The 26795-nt window shown below is 29.8% G+C and overlaps 1 protein-coding gene across 4 annotated transcripts in view; it reads right to left on the bottom strand.

Annotated features, from left to right (window-relative positions):
• Positions 1–26795, bottom strand: part of LOC129968482 (NAD(+) hydrolase sarm1-like) — a 153432-nt gene that overhangs the window by 56823 nt on the left and 69814 nt on the right. Inside the window, exon 1 of one of the 4 annotated variants that reach the window (XM_056082407.1) lies at positions 13460–13710. The exons of 2 other annotated variants lie outside the window; for them this stretch is intronic. In XM_056082407.1, coding sequence (XP_055938382.1) covers positions 13460–13495 — 36 coding nt within the window. In that variant the 5' untranslated portion in view covers positions 13496–13710. Of the gene's footprint in view, positions 1–6707; positions 6843–13459; positions 13711–26795 lie in introns of those variants that run through there. One more of the 4 variants, XM_056082405.1, reaches the window with a different exon arrangement.

Below are 26795 nucleotides of genomic sequence, written 5' to 3'. Positions count from 1 at the left end.
ATATGTAAACAAGCATTCAAAGTAAAGAATACATAATTCAAGTAAATTCAACCCAAATTTAAAAATCTACGGAAAGCAAATGTTAGTTACCCAATTTTAAACATTATTAATTTATATCAATTCATCCTTTCGAAAGAATCTTATTGTAATTATGCAATTATTAAGTTTATATTTTGACTGTAAGGAGTGACAACAGCCATGAAAATAAACACCAATAGCAATCTCTACTAAAAATAAAGAAGAATGTAATTCTATGTGTATCTTATCTTTTGGCGCTCTACAGCTCAGATCTTGATGCAGATCAAACAAATTTGGCACAAATATTCTTTAAAGGGTAGGAATATGCACTTCGAAGAAACGTTTGAAAAATTTTGATGATTTAAAAATCAAGCTAGATTTTGAATTTTTGACGCTATAACTTCCAAACACTTAATTGTGAAAAAAAAATTTTAGCACCATTTTAAATTTTTTAAAAATTAAGAAAGAAAGATTGTGTTTATAATATGGACAACTTACATAAGCAACAAAAAAGTGAAGTTGCATTATCGCGAAGGCAATGTGAAGTTAGTAAATATATAACCCGGAAAGTTACTTTTTAATGACGCTATATGATGTTATAAGACTCGACTCCGTTAAGAATTTTCATGTGCGCAGGTCTATGCTATTGAAATAATAATCTCTATCAAAATTTGATGTTAAAAACTTTTCTGGGGTTAAATTATGTACGAATGAATTAATTAAAATCAAACACAACCAATATTCTGGATGAACTAGATGGTAGCAATAGGCTGTTGGTGAAAAGTGAAGGAACATTTTGACTGGATTGAAGTTGAGACATTTTATTTTGTCTTCTAGTGCCCTCCTGCAGGAACTGAATATGTAGTTGATAAATTATTAAACTAAATTTAACTCATATGTTAATTGGGTTCATAGATCATATCAAATTTCATCTCACGTGTCTGCTACAAACTTCATAGCTGAAATTCAGTTAATTGCATTTAATAATACTAATATAATTTGTTACAATTCAATTTATATTTTATATTTCTGAATAAATTAAAACTGGTTTTTATAAAAAATAGATTAGCATATTTTAAAGACTGAAATTCGTGGAAAAAATAAAAAGGAAGCAGCGGCACTATATAAATCTTTCGAGATTCTGGACAAATTTTCATTTGCATAAATAAATATAGAAACAATGCATTTTAAGGAATACTTTAAATCTTCTCTCAATATTTCCTGACAACGAAATAATGGAATCCAGTAATATTTTTCAAAAAATTTGTTTCACAATTTATAAATTTGCAGAATAACGAATATTAATACAAATGATGAAAAAATAAAAAAATAAAAAAATAAACATTTTAAATCTATACATTTCTATTTTGCTAATCAAAGAATGATGTCATCCTTATAACATCTTTAACAGAAACAATTCCCGTGAAAATTCTTTTATTTTACTATTGGTCGTCATAATGATGGAACCAAGATACGCGATATCATTGTCACATGACAAACGTAACTGTACATATCTTCTATTATTCAAGTGCGTGGTTTTTTTTAGGCTGTGACATCATCTCTCAAGATGCACAACAGATTCCAAAATGAAATTGGCGAGCGTATTAGACTTGTTTTACTTGTGTACAAAATAACTCCATTAATGAAAATGAGGATGTTATATAGTGTATTATTTTTTACAAAATGCTATTTTTTTAAAGAAATAATTTCTGCTTTCATTATAAAACGTGTGAGGTGCAGCAAAAGGAGGGAAAAAAATTCAATTTCAACACAGCAGCCTATCCGATTAATGAAAGCATTGGCAGTGAGCCAGCAGAGAAAACACGAGGTCAGAAGTTAATACAAAGCCCAGACGACAATCATGAACATGACCTCAAAGACACTGAAATGTCTGATTGCCTGATTGTTTAGAGAAGACGATCCTAGTGGGTGGGGCTGTGCTTATTAGAGAACACGGATGAAAACTTAATGCAGCATGCAACGATGTTTGTTTCAACAACAGAAAATGCGACCAATTTTGAATTTTAAAAAAAGGATTTTTATCTATTAGTTTTTAGCGTGGCATAAAACTCACTGACATTTTAACTTGGTTGACGTTTAAATATCGTTAGTTATATCTAGAAACGAATTTCCAGAATCCGGAAATTAATTTCTAGATACAACAGACAGAGAATTTCAATTGAGCTAAAGCTAATATTCCAATGAAATCAATGCATTCATTTTATAACTTTATCATAAACTGATTACAGATTTGTGGGTTTTTGATTGATGATTTTTTTTTATTATAAATGAAAATTTAACGGAAACTAATTTTATTATTCTCAAATATGACCATATATATGTATATTCTCTCTTTCATAAATTTTATAATTTCATATAAAAGTATCATGCTTTCATTATGGATCAAACTTCCTAAAAGAGGAATGGTATGTACGGAGGAGGATGTTTCAGGGGCCATTTTCTTCTTCTGATTATGGTTTAAACTTATATTGACAATATCCAAACAGTTTGCTGGCAGTTTCTAAACTGTACTTTAAACTAAACTTTATTTCTAAATGCCTTAAAATTTCTCATAATTTTCATTCAGGCATCATTTGCACATTATATCATTGGATTCCCTCCCATGGCCTTGCGAACATCTAATTAACTTCATCGATAACGTCTAACCTTTCGTTGTCCTAAGCTGTGTTTGATGTAACATTAATGGTAGTAAATGTAATGAAATATTTCACAAAAAGTCATGCATATATCTTTAGAGTGGCCTTTCAAAAACGTAAAAATTTCATTCGAATATTTTAAAAAATTATATCATATCTTTTCGTTTTTTTTAAAAATTAAAATCACATTTTTTTTTTTCATGTGTGTCTTTCCAGCATTCTTGAAACGTTTTGGAGGCACATACAGAAAAAAGTACATGAATTGTTTCTATTATTTGCGACAGTTTCATGAAATATAAAACAAGTCAAGTTGTTAGATTGTTTATCTTAACTTAATCGTATTTATATGACCACGTTCATAATGTGATCGATTGTCACAATATAACAATATTGTGACCGTTGCATTTTGAACCTATGAATGCGATAAACCTTTTGGCATTTGGGATAAGGACGGCACGGGAAAACCCTCACGAGTTTTTCATTCTAGTGCCACCTGGAGACTGGAACAGCAGGTGCACAGTCAGAAACTTGACCTTCTTTAGAATAAAACTCTAAAGCACTCAGACTTTGTGAATTTATATGCTGTAAATAGTGGGATAGGTCATCTATTGTTGTAAATATTTTATCAGAGAGACAAGTCAGAAAGACAAAAATCGAGGCTGTCTTGGAAAATTCTTCATTTTATAATTCATATTAATAAAATCACAAGATTATACCTGATGGAAATTCATATTATTCAATAAAATTACTAAAAAGCCATATTTTTATGGCATTTTTAATAGGAAATATTACCTGCATGACATCACAGACACAAAACTAATCGATACAATTTTATAGACCTAAACAAACAATCAATATACGGGAACATAATGGGAATGCTGCCATTTTAATCGATTCCAAATGGATAGAATTGCTAAACAAGTTACTATTTGGCAATGATATCTTTTTTTTTTAACCACAATTTAGTGGAAAGTACCTTACATATTCTAAAACGCATAAAATTTTAAAGGGGGGGGTGAGAATAAAAACAAAACTAGTGCCATTGTTTTAAAATTCCTAACAGAACTTTTACGTCGAGTAGTGGTAACGGACACAACAGTCATAAAAAAAGGTCGTTAAGGAAAACTGTCAGACAAAAAAAGCAAAGTACTGCTAGTTTTTCCATCACAGAACAGGTTTGAAGAATAAAACTAGTCTGGGTCATGCCTTATATGACGGTTTGAACAGAACACAGACTTCAGACATTCTTCCGATCAACGTCAGGTAAGGACTGATATATGGACTCAATAAACCATCTAAAGATAGCTTTACTCGGATTAAATCATACCATTAAGAATTTACATTATGTTTAATGCATACTAAATAAGAAAGTTATGGTGAAATTCTGAGCTCTTAATAGCTCTTTAAATGACTTTCTGCCATTCAAAATACTATGGGGTTCGGTTAAAATTCAGGTGTATTCTCCCCTGTAAAATACTCGCATACTTTAAATAAGGATTATATAATACTTTCAAGTAAGGACGATACTTTTAAAGTTCTTCTAAGTAAAGGACCCGGAATATTCCATTGGCATCAATAAAGATACTCGTAAGTTTCCAAAATTGACTTCTTTCTTCACATTTTGATAATTCGTAATTTTGAAATTTTCTAGCCATCACTTATCCGAACTTAAATTTTATTTGATAAAAGAAAAAGCAAGAAACAAGTATTGTATTCTCATACATTTTTTTTTTTATTTAAGCAAAAAACAAAACGCTCATGTGCGGGATTCTGAAAATAAAAATCAAGCATTCGTTGGATTCATATGTTTGCTCAAAATCCACAATTTTTATGCCAGGAGGAAAAGAGGTAGAACATTTGTTAGAGAGTATGCGAGAAACTTTCTGGAAGACTACTCCCTATTTACTTGGATTACCTTAGCGCATTTTTAATTAAAACTGCGATAGCTTGAGTGGCATTAAATGTATTTATTGTTTATACCATACGGAGTGACAGCACATAATGAAATAAATGTAAATAATGCATGCATCTAAATAAACGCAACAATTAAAAATGTAATTTCTTTAAATGTCCCTGATAAGGTCTAAATAAATAAAAGTAACAAATAATAAACATGAATGGCGCTCGTATATTTTAAAGATGTATATATATGTAAATATTATATATACATATATAATTGTAAAGTGAAAAAAAATACAGCATGTGCTTAAGGAAGATACTTCTAGTAGTTGTATTTGATACGAAATTTTTGTAAATCGACATCTTAAAGAAATGACCATGTACCAAGTTTCAATTATAGTGATCTCCTACATAGAAAAAAACAGACAAACGTAATTCAACGTCTTCCCTTTCTAATTAAAATGTCTGACATGTTGAAATTCTTCACGATCATAAAATTAAATTTTTGATAATCACAACACTTTCTCTGTGCATGCTTTGTACATATGGAAGTAGAAAAGGTAATCATGAAATATCTTTACATAACAATAATATCCAGCTTTTGGTCAAAATTATTAGAAAATCTGCTTTCTAAAAACTCTTTACTATCTCTAAACATGTGAAGCAGTACCTCAGTTTTCATCTTCAAGATCAATAAGCAAACATAATATGAAAAAAAGTATTAAATTTTTTAAATAAAATTTTTAAATGATTGCAAGAAAATAAGGCATTCTTTTCTAACTTGGGGCAACAGTTTTTTAATACTTACTATTTGACCATTATTAATGAAATATCATTATATTTCATTAATAATGGACAAGGGAAAATTAAAAGCATGAATCTGGATATTTGTGCAATGTACATCTTCCAGAATGTGATTTGTCTTCCTTGTTTTCTCTCCCCCCCCCCTTTTTTTTAAGTATTTGTTTACTTTATGGAAAAATGAGAGATTTTTTAAAAAATGCGCAAAATAACTTATAGGAATAATGAAATAATGTTATAATTCACTAGTTATTGCAAAGTAGGGAATGTGTTTTTAATACTCCTAATAATAATAAGAATGAATTCAAAAGATAAAGTAAATTTGATATAAATAATCAAATTTTATAAATAACTTTCTCCCCTAATCTCTGAAACAATTAGAAAATAAGATTTTGCCTTCATATTCTACTTTTAATATTATTTTAATTGGAATTTCAAACATCCCAGTTTAATTTAAAAGTTTAATTACATTCACTAATATTTAGAGTAATAATGACAATTCATTGCAAAGAAATGTAATGAAGGGGGGAGAAAAATTAAAGAAAGATTTGGAAGAGGGATTTTTTTTTTTTTTAAACTTATCCATTCTGAATAGAAAAATGTTGAATTAACATTGATCCTGACAAATACTATTGAGTTAATAATTGGCATAATAGTGTCTCCCAAATGAAATGAATTTTGGAAACAAGAAATACTGCATCTGCTCATGTTCAGTTATTTTTCAGTCGAAAGAGAAGCAAAGTAAATGTAAAGAGTTTGATTTCGCATATAACATTATTATTTTAACGATCTACTGCCATGAGTATTTTCAAAAAGCGAAAAGGTGTAGAAACAAGTATAAAATATTTTTGCACTGAATATGTTTAAACTAATATAGCTTTTTGTATGCTGTTATGTAAAACTATAATACGGTGATTTTTTTAAAAAAATAACTTCATTCGTGTCTTATATATTTAATCCGTATAATTTGTATTTTTTTATTTTTAATATAAAAGTATTTAATTTTCAGTCATTATACTAATAACTGAAATAAAGTAACATTCATTTTTTTGCTCAATATGCTATAATGGTAAGTTTAGCTAGCTCTACAGATATAAATCAATGGATAATGCTGCAGCATATTAATTTAACTTTTGATCAAAACAGAGCTCTTTAAAAAAGAAATGAAGAAACACAGTTTGGACTTCTTGTCAATATTCATTATAGTTGATTAATTCAAAAATTAAAGAACTTAATTAAAATTTTAATTGAATGAAAATGACATTCCAATCCCTTTTGAATAACCAAACTAAAACTAAATAAGTCCAGTTGATTATGTAAAACCGTTCTTACCTTATTTTTTCCTCTTGGACAATTTCTTCTGAAAACACCCAACAAGGCAGCCTTCATGGTGGGTTTTTGATGCTACCTAGTTTACGATTAACACCGAAAGCACGTTAAATAACGTTTTGAAACACAAAAAGCAAGATTTCATAATCCCCCTCTACCTTCGTAAACACAAGAACTATTTGGACTGCTGTTCAAGTAAGAGTTGTTGTTGTCTACCGTTACTAGCATGCTGGTACGATGCAAATTAAACGCTGATCACTTCAAAACCAGCACCAGCTTCTGCTCGGAAGCATGCCAAGGCCGCCAAGAACAAAAAAGTATTTTCCATGTATAACAAGCAACACGCTCTGTACCGTAGGAATCCACCTAGAAAAAAAATCTCCTGTCTAGTACAGTGATCCAAGAGGACAGAAAATTTCGCACCCGGTGCAATTGGAGCGTATGGTTTTGGTGGATGCTCGAACGAGAACTTAACGCAGGCGTGGGTTTATGGTAGATACAAGAAAGGAGTTGACAACGTCCCACGCGTTTTTTCGATCTGCAGTGTCTAGCGCTCCTTCCAAATGATTCTGCTGCATATTAATGCTAAGTCACTTTTTATTTTGTCTTTGTTTTTGCAGTTTTTACTAAACCTTTCCTACCCGCCCTCTTACTCGAAGAATACTTGTTCTTCGAAGAACCTGATTATTCAAGATCAGCTCTTCCACTTTTTCTAATTTATTGTTTTTTTCCCTTCCAAGTCCTAGTTTGAATAGAAAGGGTGAAAGGTCACGACATTGCGGTAACGATATCATGGAGCGAATAGGGAAAGTGTTGAAAATTTTAATTGGAGGATGAAGACTCGAGAGAAGAGAAAGTTGACGGCCGTTGCTCATGTGAAGGACACTGTCAACGGTAAACGTAATGGCCTGGACGTGAACAAAATGAGCTTTTCTTGATGGTATTTAGTCGTGTTATTTCACTTACGATGCTTATCACATAAAGTGTCCTTTATTTCTTTGAAATGGCTGTGATTGAAAACATTACTTGACATGATAGGAAGAAAATTTATCACGCTTCTAATTACATTCGAAATGCCATGTAGTGTATTGAATTTAAGCCTAAAATGAGAAGACAGAACAAAATGAATTAACTCTTTTCTTAGGGATCTAATCGCAAAACGCTTTTTTTAAATTAAGTTCTTTTTATTAGCAACCACATAATAACAGAGCCTTTTTAAACCTAAACCAATTAACGAATTAGAAGTAAGAAAGGAAATTTATAGAAGGTCATATAAGAATCATCGCGTTTCAAATACCCAAACGTTAGAATCATTTAAGAAATAAGATTTTATTACGATAATGAAAATTTGATAATGTCCCAAATTCTGATCAGAGAAGCCTTACGAAAAAAAAAGAATGATGCTCTTCGAACCATTAGTTTCAGTGAAGGTTAAATCCACAACAACAAAACTTTTAACTGTAATTAAGCCATTAACATTAGTTTAGTGTTAATGGCTTAATTTAAAACATAAATATTTATTAATTAATTTCAAAAAGAGTATCTCACGAGTTCCAAGAAAATCATAACCTTTATTTAATAAAGATGATTATGTAAGTTCATACTAATTTTTTTCTTAATAATCAACGAAATAAAAAATTATAAATGTCATATCCTATCTCTGAATTCTAATGAAAAAGAAAAAGAAGTTTCAAATTTTATTGAAAATTATATGAAATAAGATTCTTTGAGAACTCAAAGTTTCCTTTCGCCTCTTTAAATGATATAATGAAACAAGGTACATAAAAAAATAATTTAATATTATAATCTTTAATATCTTAAAGGAAGAAGTTTCACTTTCTTAGCATCAAAACTTTGAATAAAATCTATGAATATTTTGAACCTATAAATAAAGTAAAAACTTAAATATCGATTGTTATAAATTTTTCAATATAATTATCACTCATGTTCACTGTTTTTTATATGCTATTTGATAATTCCAACAGAATAATTTGATAGGAAAATACTAATTCCCTAAAACTCGGAAACGCTCCTGATTGCTTATAGGAAATCTTTCAGAAAACAATTATTCTGTTCAGATGAATAGCTTTCGTGTTACTTGAAGCTTTAGTTTGAAGCTGTTTAGTTGAATTACATTATTGTAATTCAACTAAAATTTTTTTAATAATAGTGTGAAATTATAAGAATTATTAAAATTATATATCCATAATTTAAGCCTGATCTAGACTGTTGTCCTTATGGTATGAACGCAGGCAACCAAGCAGTAATAGTTTCCGATGCGAAGCCTCATAAAAATATTTCCCAGGTGCCAATTTTCCTCATCAGTATTATTAATTACTCGCAATTATTAACTCTGTTATCTGCCTTCCTATTATAGCACAAATTAAATGGAGTAATTCAGTTTAGTTATAATTGAACTTTGAAGCAACAGAAAACTGTTTTGGGACATTCCTCGTAATTTTGAATCGCTGTCAAATATCGAGGATTTTGCCTGAACTGGCTATCATCTCTCCAAATTTCTGTACCAAGCAGTAGAATTAACTGATAGTCCAAGCACTGAATATTCTATTCAAGATTTCGAGATAGTGTCACTGAGACAATCCTACTAATATTTGGTAAACATGAAATAGTCTGACTAATACTGGCTTTGACCATCTGACTTTGGATACACAGTGAATTTAAATGAGTGGATGGCCCCTTTAAAAATCTCTTTATGTAATGACACTAATGACGTGTCATAGTATCCGTCAACACGATACATATTAACCAGTCTCTCTTAATTACCAATACTAAACGGCTGTTTCTCTGCCATGTGTTGATCATGACTATTCTCATAATAGAGCCTAGTATTAGATAAGAAGAGATAATTTTACTATACAATTGGACAATTTACAGTTAGAAGAGAATTTTTTTCCATTGATTGTGGCTGAATTTTCACTAAGATTTTTTTTCATAAAAATAGATACCGAAAGATATCTAATGCTATTATTCCTTATATCATCCGTATCTTCTTGTAATAGTTTATAAGATAACATGCGAGTATGGCTCATTTCCGAAATAAACAAAGCCTTATTAAAATCAAATTAATTGGAATTTTTTTTTATCTTAAAGCATACCATTTACCATTTCAACAGAAAAACTGACCAGTCGGAATCTTAGAACTCTAATATTTAACACAAGACTTAAGAGAAATAAGACGAAAAAATGACACAAGAGTTAGCAAAGCTCCTGAATTTTATCGCCCATTTGACGTTTTATCTACTTCTTTTAACAATTTATTACATTAAAAAAAGAAATGAGCTGTTCACTAATCCCTGAAATTATTTTGAAAATAATACAAATAATCCAAAAAATGGGGTATAATAATTATTTTGATGGGAAAATAGAGGAAAAAAAAATTTTTTTCCCCAAGGAAGAAATGGCAATAACATCAGCTGTAAGAAGGTATTAAGAAGTGAAGATTATTTTCAGATACCATTGTTTATCTTCAATAGTGTTACGAAATAGAACAAAAAATCCACGAATGAAAACTGTGCTCAACTTCTGAATCAATATATGGAGAAGAAATTATCATATGTGTTACAAAAATTTATCAATACCATGTTAGAAGTATATCATGCCTAATGATGAAGGTGATGTGAAGGTCATGGATTAATGCGATGAAAGCTCTGTAATTCCCAACTATCTCTGGAAGCCACAGAGATTGTTGGACAGAAGTCTCAGGCAAAAATTGCTGGGGAGGGGGGAAAAAAGCATGCAGACAGTCTCTTCAACAAAGAACAATGATTGAAGAAAAGAATAGAAATTAACAGTGAGGAACGATCAATTTGACGATCTGATATATAAAAAATTAGATGTTCCACGAATATCGTAAATATATTAAAAAAAGACTCCTATCCTTATTTCAGCAACAAAAGATACGATCCAAACTTATGATAGAATCTTACAAGTAAACTCCTTGCAAGAGATCTAAGTGCAAGTCAGAATCAAAAATTCAAAACAAGTGATAAGACTAATATTTTCATTTATATATTTTTATTGGGCTCTTATTTTCATACATACGTCAAATTATATTATTGGGAGTTTAATTTTGATATAATCTTGATGTACTGACATTTGTCAAAAATAAAATGGATTATTTCAAAAGATATGAACTGTATTATCAACGATGAAGACATTAAAGACTGTCTATTTTATGCTAATACTGATTTGATTTACTTAAGTATCATACTGAGAGTCAAATATTCAACAAAAATAAAATATGTAAGAGAGTAAAATATTTTGTTCTCTGGCACCAGGTGGCGCTGTTATCTATTAATTCTCTCCGCTCCCTCTAGCTCATTCAGTGGCGTAACGACCGAAAGCTGTGTGGCATATTTATCGCGGAGTCTTCGGAGTGAGGAGCTTTATAACAAAATAACAGTATATTTATCTAATTCACTCATTAAAGCCACTTGTAATGAGGAGAAAACTAATACTATACCCTATGCGTTATTTATCTTCACAGTGTGTACGTATATAATTTCTTTTCTGCTTCCAAGAGGTTTGCTTGAGAATAATATATACTATCTAAAGTATAACAAAAGTTTCTTTAAAAAGTGATAACAATTTTCAAATTTATTAAGTATAATTAATTATTTCCTATAAGCATAAAATATAAATATTTCTATAATTAAAATTCCATTTGCCTACCACCATTCGTCAGAAAAGTGTGTCTGATCTCTGTTTAAAAACAGACGAAAAATTACAGATATTGAAAAAGCATTCAGAGGAAAAAAAATGCCCAAAATATGTAAGCGCAGGGCGTATTGCCATAACTCATAACAATACATGCAAATTTTTATCGACATGATGTTATAAAAAATGCAGGGAACGCATTTTCAGTGCAATCGTTACTTATAATAACTTTAAATCTACGAGAATCAAAACAATGATAGAACACCAGCTGTTTCTTTGCCATTCTGCTAGCCATTTGGAAGGGTTTCAAAGAGGTCCAATTACTCTACACGACTCCGAAAAATGATAATGGTGTTTGATGAAACAGGATTGTTGTTTACCTCTTGACAGAACGAAAATCTGTTTCTGAAGAGGACAGCAAAGAAGAACAGCTACAAACTTTCATCCAGTGCCGCTGTTCACAACAAGTTCTTCCGCGATAGTTTGTAAATTTAATGATAATTAATGCTTTAAGTTTTAAAAAAATTGCATGAATTTTCACGGTAACACGCCTTCTTCAAATTATAAGGAAAACAATTATTTTTTATTCGTTGAATCTTTTTTTTTTCTATTCCTTTATTTAGTCACAAACTTTTATAGTTTTCTGATAAATGGTTACTGTCATACTCAGCTTACAATCGGAGAACATCTAATCATACACGTCTCGTGCAATAGCAACTTCAAAACATCTATTTTATATGATACTAAAATTTTCATTCTTTTTAAAGAATATTCAAAATATTTTATGGACATATAATACATTGACAGGTAAAGACTGTAATTTTGTCTGTATTTAAAATTTCATTTTCGAAACACGAACAAAACGCAGAGAGCATGTGTGAGAACCTTATCACGAAACTTTCCCCCTTCATTGTATTTATTCAAGCAAAAACAAAAAAATATATAAATGGAATGCGAAAAACTTAACGAGTTTCCAACACAAAACTCGTCACGCGTGAGGGCGGTCTAACGCTGATGACAGCTTAATCGATCCATTAAACGTCAACAAAGCAATATCCGTACAACGAAAACTTAACCTAGTCTGTGGGCTTCTCTCTGATGCAACTGAGCTCTTTTTCTCAGTAGAAAAGAAAATTCCAGAAAAAGTCGTTTTTAAATCTCTTTTTCGCACGCTGCTAAATGCAGCTATTTCCCGTTGATGGCCGCTCACACGTGAAGCAGGAGAAACTCACTGAAACGAAGAAGGAAATTTGAATTTTTAAAATCGCCTCACGCAGCTGACTGTTGATCACAAGCAGCGAACGAGCAGCAAAACCTGGAATCAGTGCCGAAGCATTACTGTTTGTTTGTTCTTTGATTGCAAGAAAGTATCAGAGAAGAAGAAAATAAGCGAACCGTCATTAAGTAGGTGAACAAATACACAGATGGCGCTCTCTCCGCATAGTGATTCCGAAGCTCACGTGATCGGTAGTAAACATTCCCAAAATTCAAACTAATGTGTCACTACAAAGGAATTTTACCTCGATAAATAGTTTTTCTTTTTAAATATCGATCTCATTATCGGTATGATAAATCGATATCTGCATGAGTAATTCTTTTACAACAAATCAATCTTATTTTAATTAATGTGAAAATACTATCAACTGTTCTTTTGTTAAGCCAATATTTTAACGCATTGTTAAAAATAAATTTTTTGCACTAAATTGTTTTTATTTTGACTATCTAAAGAATTCAAAACTGCAATTAACATTTGCAGATAATGTTCGAATGCTAATGAATAAAGGTATCTCATATTTTATTTTCGTACACAAAGATTTCAGTTTTTTTCTGAAATATAATGAAAAAAAAATGGAAAACTTAAAGATATTCTAAAGATTTTATGAAAATTTAATTGATACATAAATTAGTTAAAAGAATATAATAGAAACACCATTACACACACGCACACACACACACAAACACAGCCTTTCAAACATTTATTGCAAATTCCTAAGATCTGATATCTGAAATATGCAACAATTTCGAAACAGCAAAATTAAAAAGAAAAAAGTAACTAAGTAATATACATATTATCATACCTTATCTTCAAACGCAAGCAACGTTTTATACTGCATGTTTAAATAATGCTACAAGAAACCGCAAACGATAGCCGAACCTTAACGAAAGCGATCAATTTGAAACATTTTTCGATCTGAAAATGACTTAATGCCACCCTTGTATATATGCTGTCGTTAAACATCATTTTCCCAGAACCTCGAGCGATTTCATCAAGGCCAGGGCAGGTGGCCTGGTATTTCTCGGAAAATCGTTCGACTCCTCTAAGTGTTCGGTTCAATTTGGTGCTCTCCTGTCTCGCCGGTCGTGAAAACAATCAAAAGCTCTCTTAAATTCATAGAAAACCGCACTTGCCAAGAATTCGAACTGCACTTTCGCGTTCCCTCCTCCAGCTGTTTTTCGCGGAACGGGAGACGTCTTCAGCCAAAAGATGAAAAATGATATTCCAGATGGTGAGGAGAGATTTCGCAGGTGATTGCGATGAGTGCCATCGAATCCAGGATCTTGGAATGTCAGCTGAAAAGCCGCAGACGCAGTTGATCAAGTCCCGTTCGATTTGGAATCGGAATATTTCACGGAATTTCTCGCAATTCACTGTTGAAATATTCATATTTGAACATGTGGATTTATTATTTAATTTTTACTTGCATTCCAATTGGAAGATTTAAATGACGCATAGAATTCCGCGATGAGCCCTATGATACAATTTCTTCCTTTTTCTTTTAAATATGCTAACAAAGAGAACGTATGCTACAAAGAGGCAGTACGAATTATTTTGTTATGTATTTTACACTTGGAGTGATATCAATAACGTGGTATCATTTCTTCCAGTTAGAAGATTTGGAAAACGTATAGCATTCCATAATTGGCGATGAACAAAGTGATATCATTTCTCTCTCTTTATTATTTTTTTTTCATTTAAATATGCTAACAAAGAGGACGTACGAATTATTTTGTTTTGTAGTTTCTGAGTCAAAAATGCAGTGGAATCAACTCATGTTCAAATGATATGAAATGTGTGTGAAAAGCCCCGCACACACATAACATTGAAATACATTATGCGCTTAAAAGAGAATGACTGACGTGTCATCTCGCCACAATATAAAATAACAAGCAATCACATGTTAGATGGCATGCGCAATCACGTTTGTTATGTGAATGTTCTGTTAAATCATTTGCTTCCAGTAAAGTTAAATAGCAGAAGAAAAAAAAAAAATTGGCTTTATTGACAACAGAAGGCAGATATTTTTAAAATACATTACCTTCATTACCAGTGTTTAAGAGAAAAGATATTTTTCGCATACATTTTTCTCATTTTTCTTTCCATCTCTCATCCTTCTTTCGTCGTTTTGTATTCTTCAAAGATATTACGGAAATAAAAAAAATATGTAGGTTTGTTCTCCAACAAACCTCGATCATTTTTTTGTGTGTACATCCCCATTTGAAACTTGGAAAACGAATATTTGATAAATTTTATTGCAAATTATTAAATAATTAAACGAATTATTTGCAAATTTGTATATAATTAAAATATGTTTTCTGGAGTACTACCCTTGTTTAAAATGGGAAAAATCATTTTTCTTCTACTACTCGCTATCAACAAATTTGCAAAACAATTAGATGAATTAGAAATGCATGTTGAATATATTTATGTATTTAGTGTAAATAATAGCAAACAGGTTAGCATTAACAATCAAAATAAAATCTATCGCTATATTACATATATATAGACATATCTACAACTTTGATCCCATCCATAAGAAAAAATAGATCCCAATATCATTATAGCCCTTTTCTACCAAATTTTAGACGAGATCCATTCAAACGGAAAACTTCTTGTCCGGCCCTTCGTTACAAATTAACTCGATAATTATAAAACATTTTGAGTTCATTAAGATATATTTTGATGCACAGGTTTAGCACCTAAAATGTATATTCCCATCAAATTTTGAACCAAATCATCAAGGGATTGGTTGTCTGTCTATCTGTGCTTTCATATGTATGTAATAATTCAACGTAATGTAATTATAATTCAACGTAACGACTTGAATAAATAAAATTTGGTATGCAATTTTAAACTCTATTGTGCAGATTTTTTTTAATTAATTTTGAATCAAATACGTCAAAAAAATGGGTTGTCACCTTGTTTGTATATTCTCATGCATGCACATGAGATAGCACAAAACTTCAACAACTTAGATAAATGAAATATTTTATGTAATCTTGTTTCAATAATTGAAGTTCTGTGTTAGATTTTAGTTTTAATGGGTCCTAAAATACATCCACTGTTTTCTCTATTATACCTATATTATTATATTATGCACAAAATGCTCAAATGCTAGCCTCAGAAAACAAAAATGTGAGTACTCGAGGCGTTCACGGGCCCCTTTCAAAGTCCACCACTCTACGAGGGAGGGGGGGGGTAACATCTTTATTCGGAATAGATGAGAAAATTTCGAAGAAGCCACTCGCATTAGTTCTAGATCTAAATTTCTAAACACCTAGATAGATTAATGAAACTTTGAAAAAATTACCCTGGTAGTTGTTCCATTGAAATTCGTGCATGATCCATGCTAAAAAAAACCCCGAAATATAATTAATAGAGGAGTGAAATAATACACGAACTTCGAACGCTTCTCAGGGCCCATCAGAGCTTCTAAGAAAAATCGTTTGCGAGAAGTACTGAATTCGCAGTTAAAAAAGATTCTCTGGCGAGTTCTCATGATTCACGACTCTTAATCAATTGCGTTCACCGCAAAAAGGGGACAAAGATATTATTTCTGTGAATTATAAAGAAATGCCCAAAAAAGAGAGTTTTTTAAAGAGAAATGAATACAAAGATATATTTACATATATAATGATTTAACTCAGAGATCAATATTTTTGGAATTAAGATAGAATCCCGCTATACTAATGAGATACAAATAATGAAAGCGCTGAGTTATAAACAGACTGTCTAGTTGTTACATCAGAGAAGAAAGAATTATGAAAATTTATATTGTTAAAAATATTTTTGCCATAATACCAGAAAGATATTAAAATAAATCTAGTTTAGGTACCGGTTGATCATATGATACCAAATTATGTATAAACAAGAAATGCACATAATTTCATTTTATTAGTTTTCATGCGATAATGGATATCTTCAAAGGGTTCTTCATATAACTTCATACTTATCAAATCGTAAAAATGTCTATTATAATTGAGAAAAACTTTTTCTCTATTTTCTTTTTACTTCTAATGCTATTTAAGTAGCACATGTCATACACTTCAAGAACTTGCATAAATATTTCATAAAATGACTTGAGGCTATCTACTTTTCATATTTCATGTACCATAGAGAATGCAAATTATAGCAATACTCTTTCTATGCACAGAACGTGCTTAATAACCATAAAATAATCAATAAAATAAGATACATTTTAAGTAGCTTGATATCTCTTTGTAAGTCATAAGAGTCTATTATGAATTAAGAAAAAGAATTAATAAATTTGGAAGAAGAAAAGTAAGTAAAAATATATAACTTTGGGCCTCGCCGGACGGAAAATAAACCGTGTCACGTACTTCGAGTTGAAACTAGTTCTAGACTCGGACAAGACTTTTTTAACTTTTTCTAATCGTGACTCCTTTTCAGTTAAACGGTATAAGTCATAAAAGATGTAAAAAGGAAGAAAATCCACTCCGTCCATTTACATACAAAGTATTTGTTACAATTTTTTTTGAAATAAAATAAATTATGCAAATTAATCTCAAATTTATAATGATGAATTTAATTTCACTCGTTGGATAGTTTCGATTTTAGGATAATTTCGCGAAGTGGATTCAGATTTTTGCCTTTTGTTTTTGAGAGATTAACTGTAGTTTTCCAATAAAAGTGAAAATTAAATTTCATTAATAATATATCCGTAGCCCTAAAATAGAATTGCAACTGCCTCAAATGTAAATGAGTAATAAAATTAAATCAATGCAATAAATAAACGTTCTAAAAGCAATTAATCCTAAAGAGCGATCCATTGTATAAATCAGTATAGATGTCATATCATATCAGTGCCAAATCTAAATTAAAAAGATAAAATTTAAAATAATGTTAACGATTGAAAGAAATAAAGAAATTTCAACGAATTAAAATAGATTAATAGTAATGGTATGCTCAAAATGAGTGTGATGTTACATTAAGTACAATATAAATAAAATTGAATAAGTTAATGCAATTAAGGAAAAGCTCTTCTCATATGATTTCCTTTTCGCACTGAAAAAGGTTTGTGTAAGAGGCTCCAAAAGTAATTTACTATTACATTCACCAGCTTTGATATTCTTGTTCTATTACATTGATATCACTAAAATGTACTGGATTATCTGAAAATTTGTTTAAATGAATATGTGGAAAAAGCACCTTTGTGCACGTATAACCACCTAATTTTCAAAACTTTCAAGCATATTTTGGACCTATTCTTTATACTCTCTGCCCAAAACTTTCCTGGTAATTAAAGGGAAAAATAACCCAGAAGAAGACCCAATAGCAGTCATAAATACTGCAAAATCAATGAATTCTAAAAATAAATGTTGAAAATTTCTACTCGTAACTTTTCATTCCAAAAAAATACATTTGTCAAATGTATTGGAAGTAATCATTCTTATTGAGTGACCTAACAAATTGCTTCATTAGACGAAATTTCGTACGAAATAATGCGATAATTATTGCATTTCTATCAACCAATGACTCTCGGATAATATACACTGTATCTACAGCCAGTATTTCTTTTAAGCAGTTATTTTAATTTTTTCCTATACTCTCCATATGTCTCACAATCCCACAAACTAACGAAACAAGAATACTTTGTATATCTATTTGTTTCACTTTTCATTACTTTTAAATCAAAACAAATAGTGATGATCCGATTAGCAAAAGGTTCTGTAAAAACTATTTTAACATTTTGCTATTATTCCTTAAGAAAAAGAAATTGTTAGGGAAAGATAAACATTAGTTACGGCAGATATGAATAAAATTTTGAAAATATGGATTGTTTCACAAATTAGAGACAACTGGTTAAAAAAAACATTAATTTTAGAAATAGCAACTTTAAGCTACCAAAAAGACACCAACACGTAATTAGTAACTAAAAAAAAAATTATTTTTTGAACAATGTTCTTTTTACACATTGAAGTTGAAGAATCACATAAGAGCATACAATCTTTCTGTTTCCGTTACGGCAAAATTCTTTTGCGATTGTATTAAACATTTTCTATTCGTGATTCATTCAAGGCAATAACTTTTTTATTCATGGAAAAAAGAATTTCGCACTCCAATCAACGTATTTAGAAGAAAACGAATAAGCCAATGAAGCATTAATTGGCGTTAAACAAAAGTGCAAAAGGAAAAAAAGTTATATGGAAAATTTAAAGGAAACGCAGGTAATGGTAACTTTCTAAATGATCAGATACATGTTGCTCACTATAATTATTTTGTCCAGTAATGTAGAAAAATTTTCTTTCAAGAGATTCACTAGCTTAGACATTTTGACAACTAACTTTTTTTGCAAACCAAATTTGGGTCAAGAATGATAACCTAAAAAGCACTGTCCGGAAAAAAAAAAAAAAAAAATCTCAAGTATAAAATGTTGGAGAAAAACAATAACATGTGTATTAAACTTTAATGCAGTCAACAAAACACTTATAGAAACTTTCCATTGCTATTCAGTTTTCAGTTTATTATTATGTATTTCATTCTTTAAAAAGCAGTTTCTTTTGGAGCATAAATTCTATCGATTTTTACGACTCATCCAAAATAAGGCTGTACCCACAGTTGTGTCAATATCAACAGAATTTGTCACAGGCTTGGAATGCGGACAAAATATCTCAAGGCAACTTCATATGCTGCCAATAACTGACACACTGCTCCGAAATATATTGCATTTCAGTTCCAGAAGAAAAAAAAAAGTTTATTCCGGTTTATTGAGAAGGAATTTTTTAAGACTAGAAGAATCGGTGAGTATTTTAGATTTTACATTTCATTCAAATTTTAAATTAAAAACAGAGAAACACTGAATCTTTCACAAATGCTTTACTATTTTGATTTATGGCTAAAACCGTTTTTTATTTATATCGAAAAATTGTGAAAAAACATTTAAATATTTGCAAATAATTTGAATTAAGGATTTAAACATTTTTTACGTAATTAAATAAGCCTCAAATCATAAAAATTTTAATACGTACTAAATTTTTCTAAGGAATGATGATGATGTCGTGTCCGCGTTAGCACGAAAGGGGGTGCAGTAGCTTCTGAGGATAAAGATCCCTGAGCACCCGAGGGCAGAAGTCTGACTTCTAGCTCAAATGAAGATGACACACATACACATTCTCTTGCACAATCCCTTTTTACATGGTTGGCTCATTCACGCACCTCACAGATAGAGCACAACCATGTTCAAACCAAGACTTTTCTAAGGAATGCCTGGTTTAAGTAAAATTTATGAACATAAAACAACAGCGAACGAGATATCTCAAAAATTTAATTATAAATTTACATATTCATCACTAGTTGATTGTTTAGTGAATACATATGATATTCAAAAAAGCTGATAAGATAGCCATTAATCAAATAGTTCAGAAAATAGCTAGGCGAATATATACCCTTATTTATACGAAGGAAGACATCTCCGAACAAACTAATTAACGCTTACAAACAAAGGATACCGATCTAACCTTGAATTTCTGTTCATATACACAATATTTTACAGAGAATAAATTATTTTTCTTCATCAGTAACTTTCAGATGTAAATAAACAAAAGCAATTTTCATAATGGATGATTTTCTACTGCGTTTCCTTGAATCTGACTTGGATCGATGTATTATGAAATATAAATCCTTTAAATGACGTTTTAGAGTAGAATACGTAAGCTTAGAAAAATTTACATGCCAATACATAATTGTTTATTCAGTCATGCCCATGCCATTATTTCTATCTTATACTAGTGTGATTTTGCGTTAACAATCTCTAGCATTTACAAAATCGCGCAGGCAATAGATAGGAACACTTTCAAGCCAGTAATCACTTGGGAAAATTTCAAAGCAGACAACTGACGAAATCGGGGACCTTTATTTATCTATGAGTTGTTATCTTTGACGACTAGCTAGTTCGATTGGGATATTGGTTATAATTAATTTGAGTTAAATCTTTTAGATATAACTTACGATCCATCATTCCACAAATGTTATGTTAATCTGTGTTACTTTAATTGGCCGACCTGCATTCTGCTCATTTTATATATGAGTCGTTCTGATAGAGAACATTCGCATAATATCATACGGTTATTAAAAATTTAAATGCCCTATTTATCTACGAAATTTCACGATATCATACTTTATTCGTCTTGTAAACTACGCAGATCAGAAATAGAACCCTCCTTTAGCTTTCAACGATGAAAGAAAATTACACGATTAAATATTTGATGAAAAAGATGTGAATTTCAGTATAACAATATAAGCAAAAAATGTTTTTAAAAAATTGCCAAAAAAATTAAACTTTTTGATAAAACGTTACGTTGATATCATTGAAAAGATAAATTTTTTTAACTTTAAGATGCTGTAAAATTTATTTTGTGTATTGATATTTAAGAAAGTTATCGAGAAAAAACGGTGAAATTCAGCTTATTTTTTAATTAATTAAAATTTTAGAAGATCGCTCAGAGTTATATATTCCCAACATCCAAAATATGTATGTGCTAATTTAGCAGCTGTAGGACAAGCTATCTGGCCTATAAAATGCAAAAACACAAAATATATTCATTTTTATTTTTAGTAAAGATTGGTTAAAATTGGTGATATACTAGTGAATAAAACTTAAAAGAAATATTAATATTAAAAACAGTGGGTGAAAACAATACTTATAAAAAGTTAATTACTTTTGAATTTTTTTTCAAATATACTTTTGAAATAAAGAAAATATGCTACGAAATCCTATATATTGTTTCTATTGTCAATATTTCTTCCTACTGGAGTCAAAAGCGAAAGAATATGTATCAGAAGATAGAATTTTTTATCGACTTCTGACACTGAATACTTAATTTACGTTAAAACACATTCTTTGTTTGAAACTCAAATTTAAATGATATCACTTCAAGCAATTTAACCTAACTCAGGTTAAATGTTCTAAAAACTCAAACTAAAAATTCAACACCCCCCCCCCCCCAAAAAAAGTGTTGAAATTCTATATTTGCTCAACATATTTCAATAATAGCCGAAATATGCAGAATGATAATATACATGTATATGTATACTATGATAATATACATGTATATGTATACTATGATAATATACATGTATATGTATACTATGATAATATACATGTATATGTATATGTATACTATCATTTACTTTTGAATGTGAGTTTGGGATGTTGAAGGGTCTATTAGTTTATACTATTCTTAATTATTTTTATGCTACTTGATAGATAACTTGTGAAAATATATTTCAATTCGAGGGTTTAATCATGCATCATGATTCTTTGTTTAGGATCATTTGATTGGTAACAATTAATTCTTCAATTTTTGTAATTTATTTTTTGAGAATGTGCTAATAAATAGTTTATAATCGAATAATTAACAGCAAATGATGTGCAAAATCTTTGTCATAATAAAACAGTTTTCAATAAACTAGGAGTTACTCCTCGCACCATGCAGAGGAAGAGAGTCGTCATTTATACGTTTCCCATTTATATGTAATTAACATTCTTACATTGCTTCATCATAATCCCAATTCATTCGTAGATATTGTAATGATGTAGTACTTCGCTCAGATGGCACAAAGTTTTGGTTATTAGTCGCTTTCTCTTAATCAAAATTCACATTTTTTGTTTTGTTTTTTGGCATAGAAATTGTTTCACTGTTCTTATTAAAGGGGGAACTTTTCCTAGGAATCAAGGTGGGAGGAGCGGCATGACATCTTTTCCCTCCCTGCCATTTCATTAATTTTAGTGATGATGAAGAAAAATATGAAGAAATTATTCTGTCTCCCTTCAAAGATGCAATAGATTCCACTGAAAAGCTTCGAACATATTTTGTTTGTTAAAACGGCAATGAAAAATCCAATTGAATTCATAATGTTGTCCATACTTAAGACAGTCGGCGCCTCAGATTTCGATTAAATTTTTTTTTTCTAATTAAATGTCTACCTGAATGCTCAAAAATAATATAAAATAAGAGATCTACACGTAATACTTAAAACGTTCAATGAAGGCATGACTTTTCTTCCTTTTAAAATGAAAGTTTCAATTTTAATACTTATTAATAATATACTATCTCAGAAAATAAAATTATCACTTTAATATGAAATTGCATCAATAGTATTCAAATGCATTAACCAAAGTTTTTATTATAAATATTCGATTAAACATCGTTCCATTTATGCTTCGTTTTATGTCAGCCCCTTGAAACAAATATGAATAGTTATTCACTGTATATTACATAAAAAGTCAATTTTTTCCATTGTTAGCTTTTTTCAAGCTTATTCATTAAATTTGTAGTTGAAATAAGAATGTCTTATGTCACATTTTCATAATATGGATGCAAAGATGGAATTCACAAGAATGTACAGATTTCGTGCGGCCCTCGATGGCACAAAAGTCAGAATGCTGACTTTTGTGTCATTCTCAATGGCACAGAATGCTGAACTGGCTATAAATTATTTTTTCACGAAAGTGAAATAGACCCAATTTCGTTCAAGCAGAAAGAATTATCATTTGTAAGGCTATATCAAAAATTTAGTAGTCAAGTTGAAATTTAAACGTATTTAAATGGGGAAATAAAATAAACTTTTAAAAGCGTGAAAAATTATTATCTCTACCAAATAATCTTTGTAATTGTTGTTTATGAGCGAATTGAAAAAAAAAAAAAAATAAAGCATTGATGATAGTTTTCTTACTACACTTGAGTAAAAGCAGCTTTAGCACAATTATTTATAAACAAAGGAGAAAACATTTCATTAAGCTTTGGTTTCATTTTGTTGGAGAATTATTTATAAACAAAAGTAAAAGGAATCTATTCTGCTTGACAGTTTTTGGTGGTGAAAGATGGAGGTTCTGTTTCAAAGCGCCAGTTTTACCGTCTGACCTAAGCCATACGACAATAGCTTAAACCGTCATTAAGATGGTAGTTCTCTATTTTTGTTTGAAGCAAAGGTTGCAGCAGCTCATTAAATTAAGCTTTAAAATTAAAGAAACAGACGTAGGAGTGCGCCGTCACAGTTCTTGGAATATAAATATGGTGAAATGAAGTTGTTTAGCATATACTAATTATGACTATTTGGAAACGGAGGGTAATAACCTTTGCTGGTAAAAATTCCAAAACTTGTTTGAGTGAATTTCAAGATGTTTATTTGTAGTGTGCAACGATCTTTGCATTTAGCTTTAAAATAACCTCATTTAAATGGAAATACAGAGTTAATGTACTGGGAATAATTTTAATGCAACGATTAATGGAATATTAATATCGATTTCAAAACATTACTAAGCATATTGATGTTTAATCACAATTTCCCAATATTTAACAAAAACATGTTTAGTTGATTTCATTATTTTTAATAAACGTTTATTAATTAATAAAAAGTTACACTAAATTAGCATAATTAGTTATTAGTCTAATTTATTTATTGTGTCGTTTAAATGTAAGCAGTAAGGATAAAAATATTTTAGACTCAATTAACACTTCATACATGCTATTTAGCTAACGTGATTTGATTTATATCTACTGATACATAACAGATTAGAAAGCGCATTGTCAAACTAATACTAAAGATAAATGGATTTAAAGTAATAAAGAAAATTAGCATTCAACGTGAGGATTATTAATCGATTACTTTGAAGTTGTCACGCAAAGTAATAGACTTTTTTTCCTATTATGTCCTTGAATTTTCAATTTTTTTTCTCTTCTTTTTTTTAATTTTCCATCTAACGAAAGTGAGCTTATGTATATATTCAAATTCATAGATAAACGTAGTCCTTTAATATTCAATTACTTTGCCACATATGTGCAGAAAATTAATTTTTTTTTTTTTTGATTTGCTAAAAAGAATGAGTTTTGATAATTGAAAAAGAGATTATAAGTTATTAATGGCTAAATACGATACGAATGAAAGTTATAAGCGTGAAAAGAATAGCAATGGGAATTTTTATCTTGAAGAATAACTTCCTGAAATTCATACAAATAAGGAAAGGAACTATTTTAAGAGAAAAAAAAACATAAAAAGAATGCCAAACAAAATTTTTTTCCTTAATAAACATGTATAAATTATCATCTTTTACAAAATAGAAGTATACGCTTCCAACATGTATGTAATATTAGAGAAATGATTAAAAATATTTTCAAGGATTAGATGGCTATTTACAAAAAAAAAAAAAAAAAAATCTTTCAGTTTTAGCAATCAGACTTTTTATACATATATTATATTGAAAGATATAGTATTTTATTAAGCATGAATGTTTTAAAACTTTTTGGAATTTATAAATCGTAATTAATAATTTATCTTCAACACTATTACAAAACTGTGTGTGTGTGAAAGGGAGTTAACAAAAGAAAAAGAAAAAGACTTATTCAACTGTCCAATCAAATCATTGTGATAATATAATAAAATTATAGAAAAATGGGGGAGTCCATTGGACTGAGATTTATATCACACACACAGAAGGGATTATAAAAAAATGCATGCCTTGAAGAATTTAAAGAAGAATTTAAGAAATGTAAAGAAATGCATGCAAAGAAGAATTTAAAGCTTTCATGCAAGCCTTGAAGAATTTTATAAATGGTTAGAGGAATCTTACAGAGAGTAGCATTTGATTCAAATAAAATATAATTTCTATCCCTTGTTCAAAAGTAAGCTGTTTTAAGTTATTTACTGATAAATCTGCAAATGATGGACTGTTGATGGTGATGAAATCTTATTGGCTTAGTTGGAAACGTAATCTACTCATTCTAATCAAATCAACTTCTTTGTACCGTTTCGGAAAACTAAATATAAATACATTATATGAAAATACAATATAAATAAAAAAATACTTTTGAACCAAATTTTATTTAGAAACTAATACGACAAGCAAAAAAATTGTTTCCGATATGATTGCATCGATGCAATAGAATAGATAATACCACAATTGAAATCAAAATTATATGTTTTTCCACCAAAAGTTTACGCAAATCTATTATAAATTATTTTTATTATTATCTCTTTTTATTTATTATTATTTATTTATTTATTTTTAAATAACTGGTGAGAGCACATATTTTTTGCCAGCGGATTTTAAAACCCTCCCCGCTTTTATGCATGTGTGAGGATGACATTAATTCGGCAAAATAGGGGCGAGAGGAAAGGAGGAGATGTTTACATTTAGCAATAAAGCAAAATCCGGAAATACGCACATCCTTCCTCGTGTCATCTTTTAGTGAGATAGAATAGGCGAAAAGGGGTCGTCTCAGGATACTGAAAGCGAACAGTATGTGTTTTTTGTGCGACAAAAATATATGCTGTATACCTTTAAATAGCTTTTCTCATTTATTAGAGAAAGATATTAAAATGTTTTAATTCCAATGGTACAGTTACAAAAGAAAACAGTTTTTGCGGTTTACTCGTTTATCAGCAGTTCAAATTCACTAAGAGTTTAATTTTCTTCAATCCAAAGTTATCAAATTTGTAATTCCAATTAATTTAATTTGATTAAATTTATTTGCTATATTTAGTAACATTCAAGATAGTGAAGATTCTGAAGTTACTTTGTATCTAGCATCAGGAATCTTTAGATTTTCATAAAATTTGTATGAGTTTACTTTGTGGGATGCTTCAATTAAATTTATTATAGTCTACTACAGTATGGTTTGCAGACTTGCAGCAATCATTTGTAAAAAATGTTGTATTTGTTTAAATATCTTGAACACTAAAATTTCTTTAAAAATTTGTTTTAAACAAGGTGTGATTCCAGAGAACGCCTTGCATGACACTGGCGAACTATTGTTACGAAATGAGAATTATCGATTTGAATTTATCATTTTTGCTGAATATATCGTTATATCGTTGGTGATTAATTCCTGGAACGTGGTCAATAGTATCCTAAAATCGATTTTGTGTTTTAGACAAAATTTTCCCAATAGCTTGAAACAAACATTTGACACTAAATGACATAGACAAACTTATTCATAACGAATTTTTCTCAAAATTTGGTAGAAATCTAAAGACCTTAAACCAAATTTCATCCGTCTCGCTCAAAGCGCTTTTGAGTCATCTTTGTCACAGATAGACAATTTTCAGAAAGTGTTTTTCGAAACTCGAGGAAGTATAAAACGTAGAGTTTCGTCAACATTTAGAGTTTGAATTTT

This window comes from Argiope bruennichi, chromosome 5, assembly GCF_947563725.1.
Source record: "Argiope bruennichi chromosome 5, qqArgBrue1.1, whole genome shotgun sequence".
Classification (NCBI taxonomy): Eukaryota; Metazoa; Arthropoda; class Arachnida; order Araneae; family Araneidae; genus Argiope; species Argiope bruennichi.
This window is presented reverse-complemented; position numbering and strand designations above follow the sequence as displayed.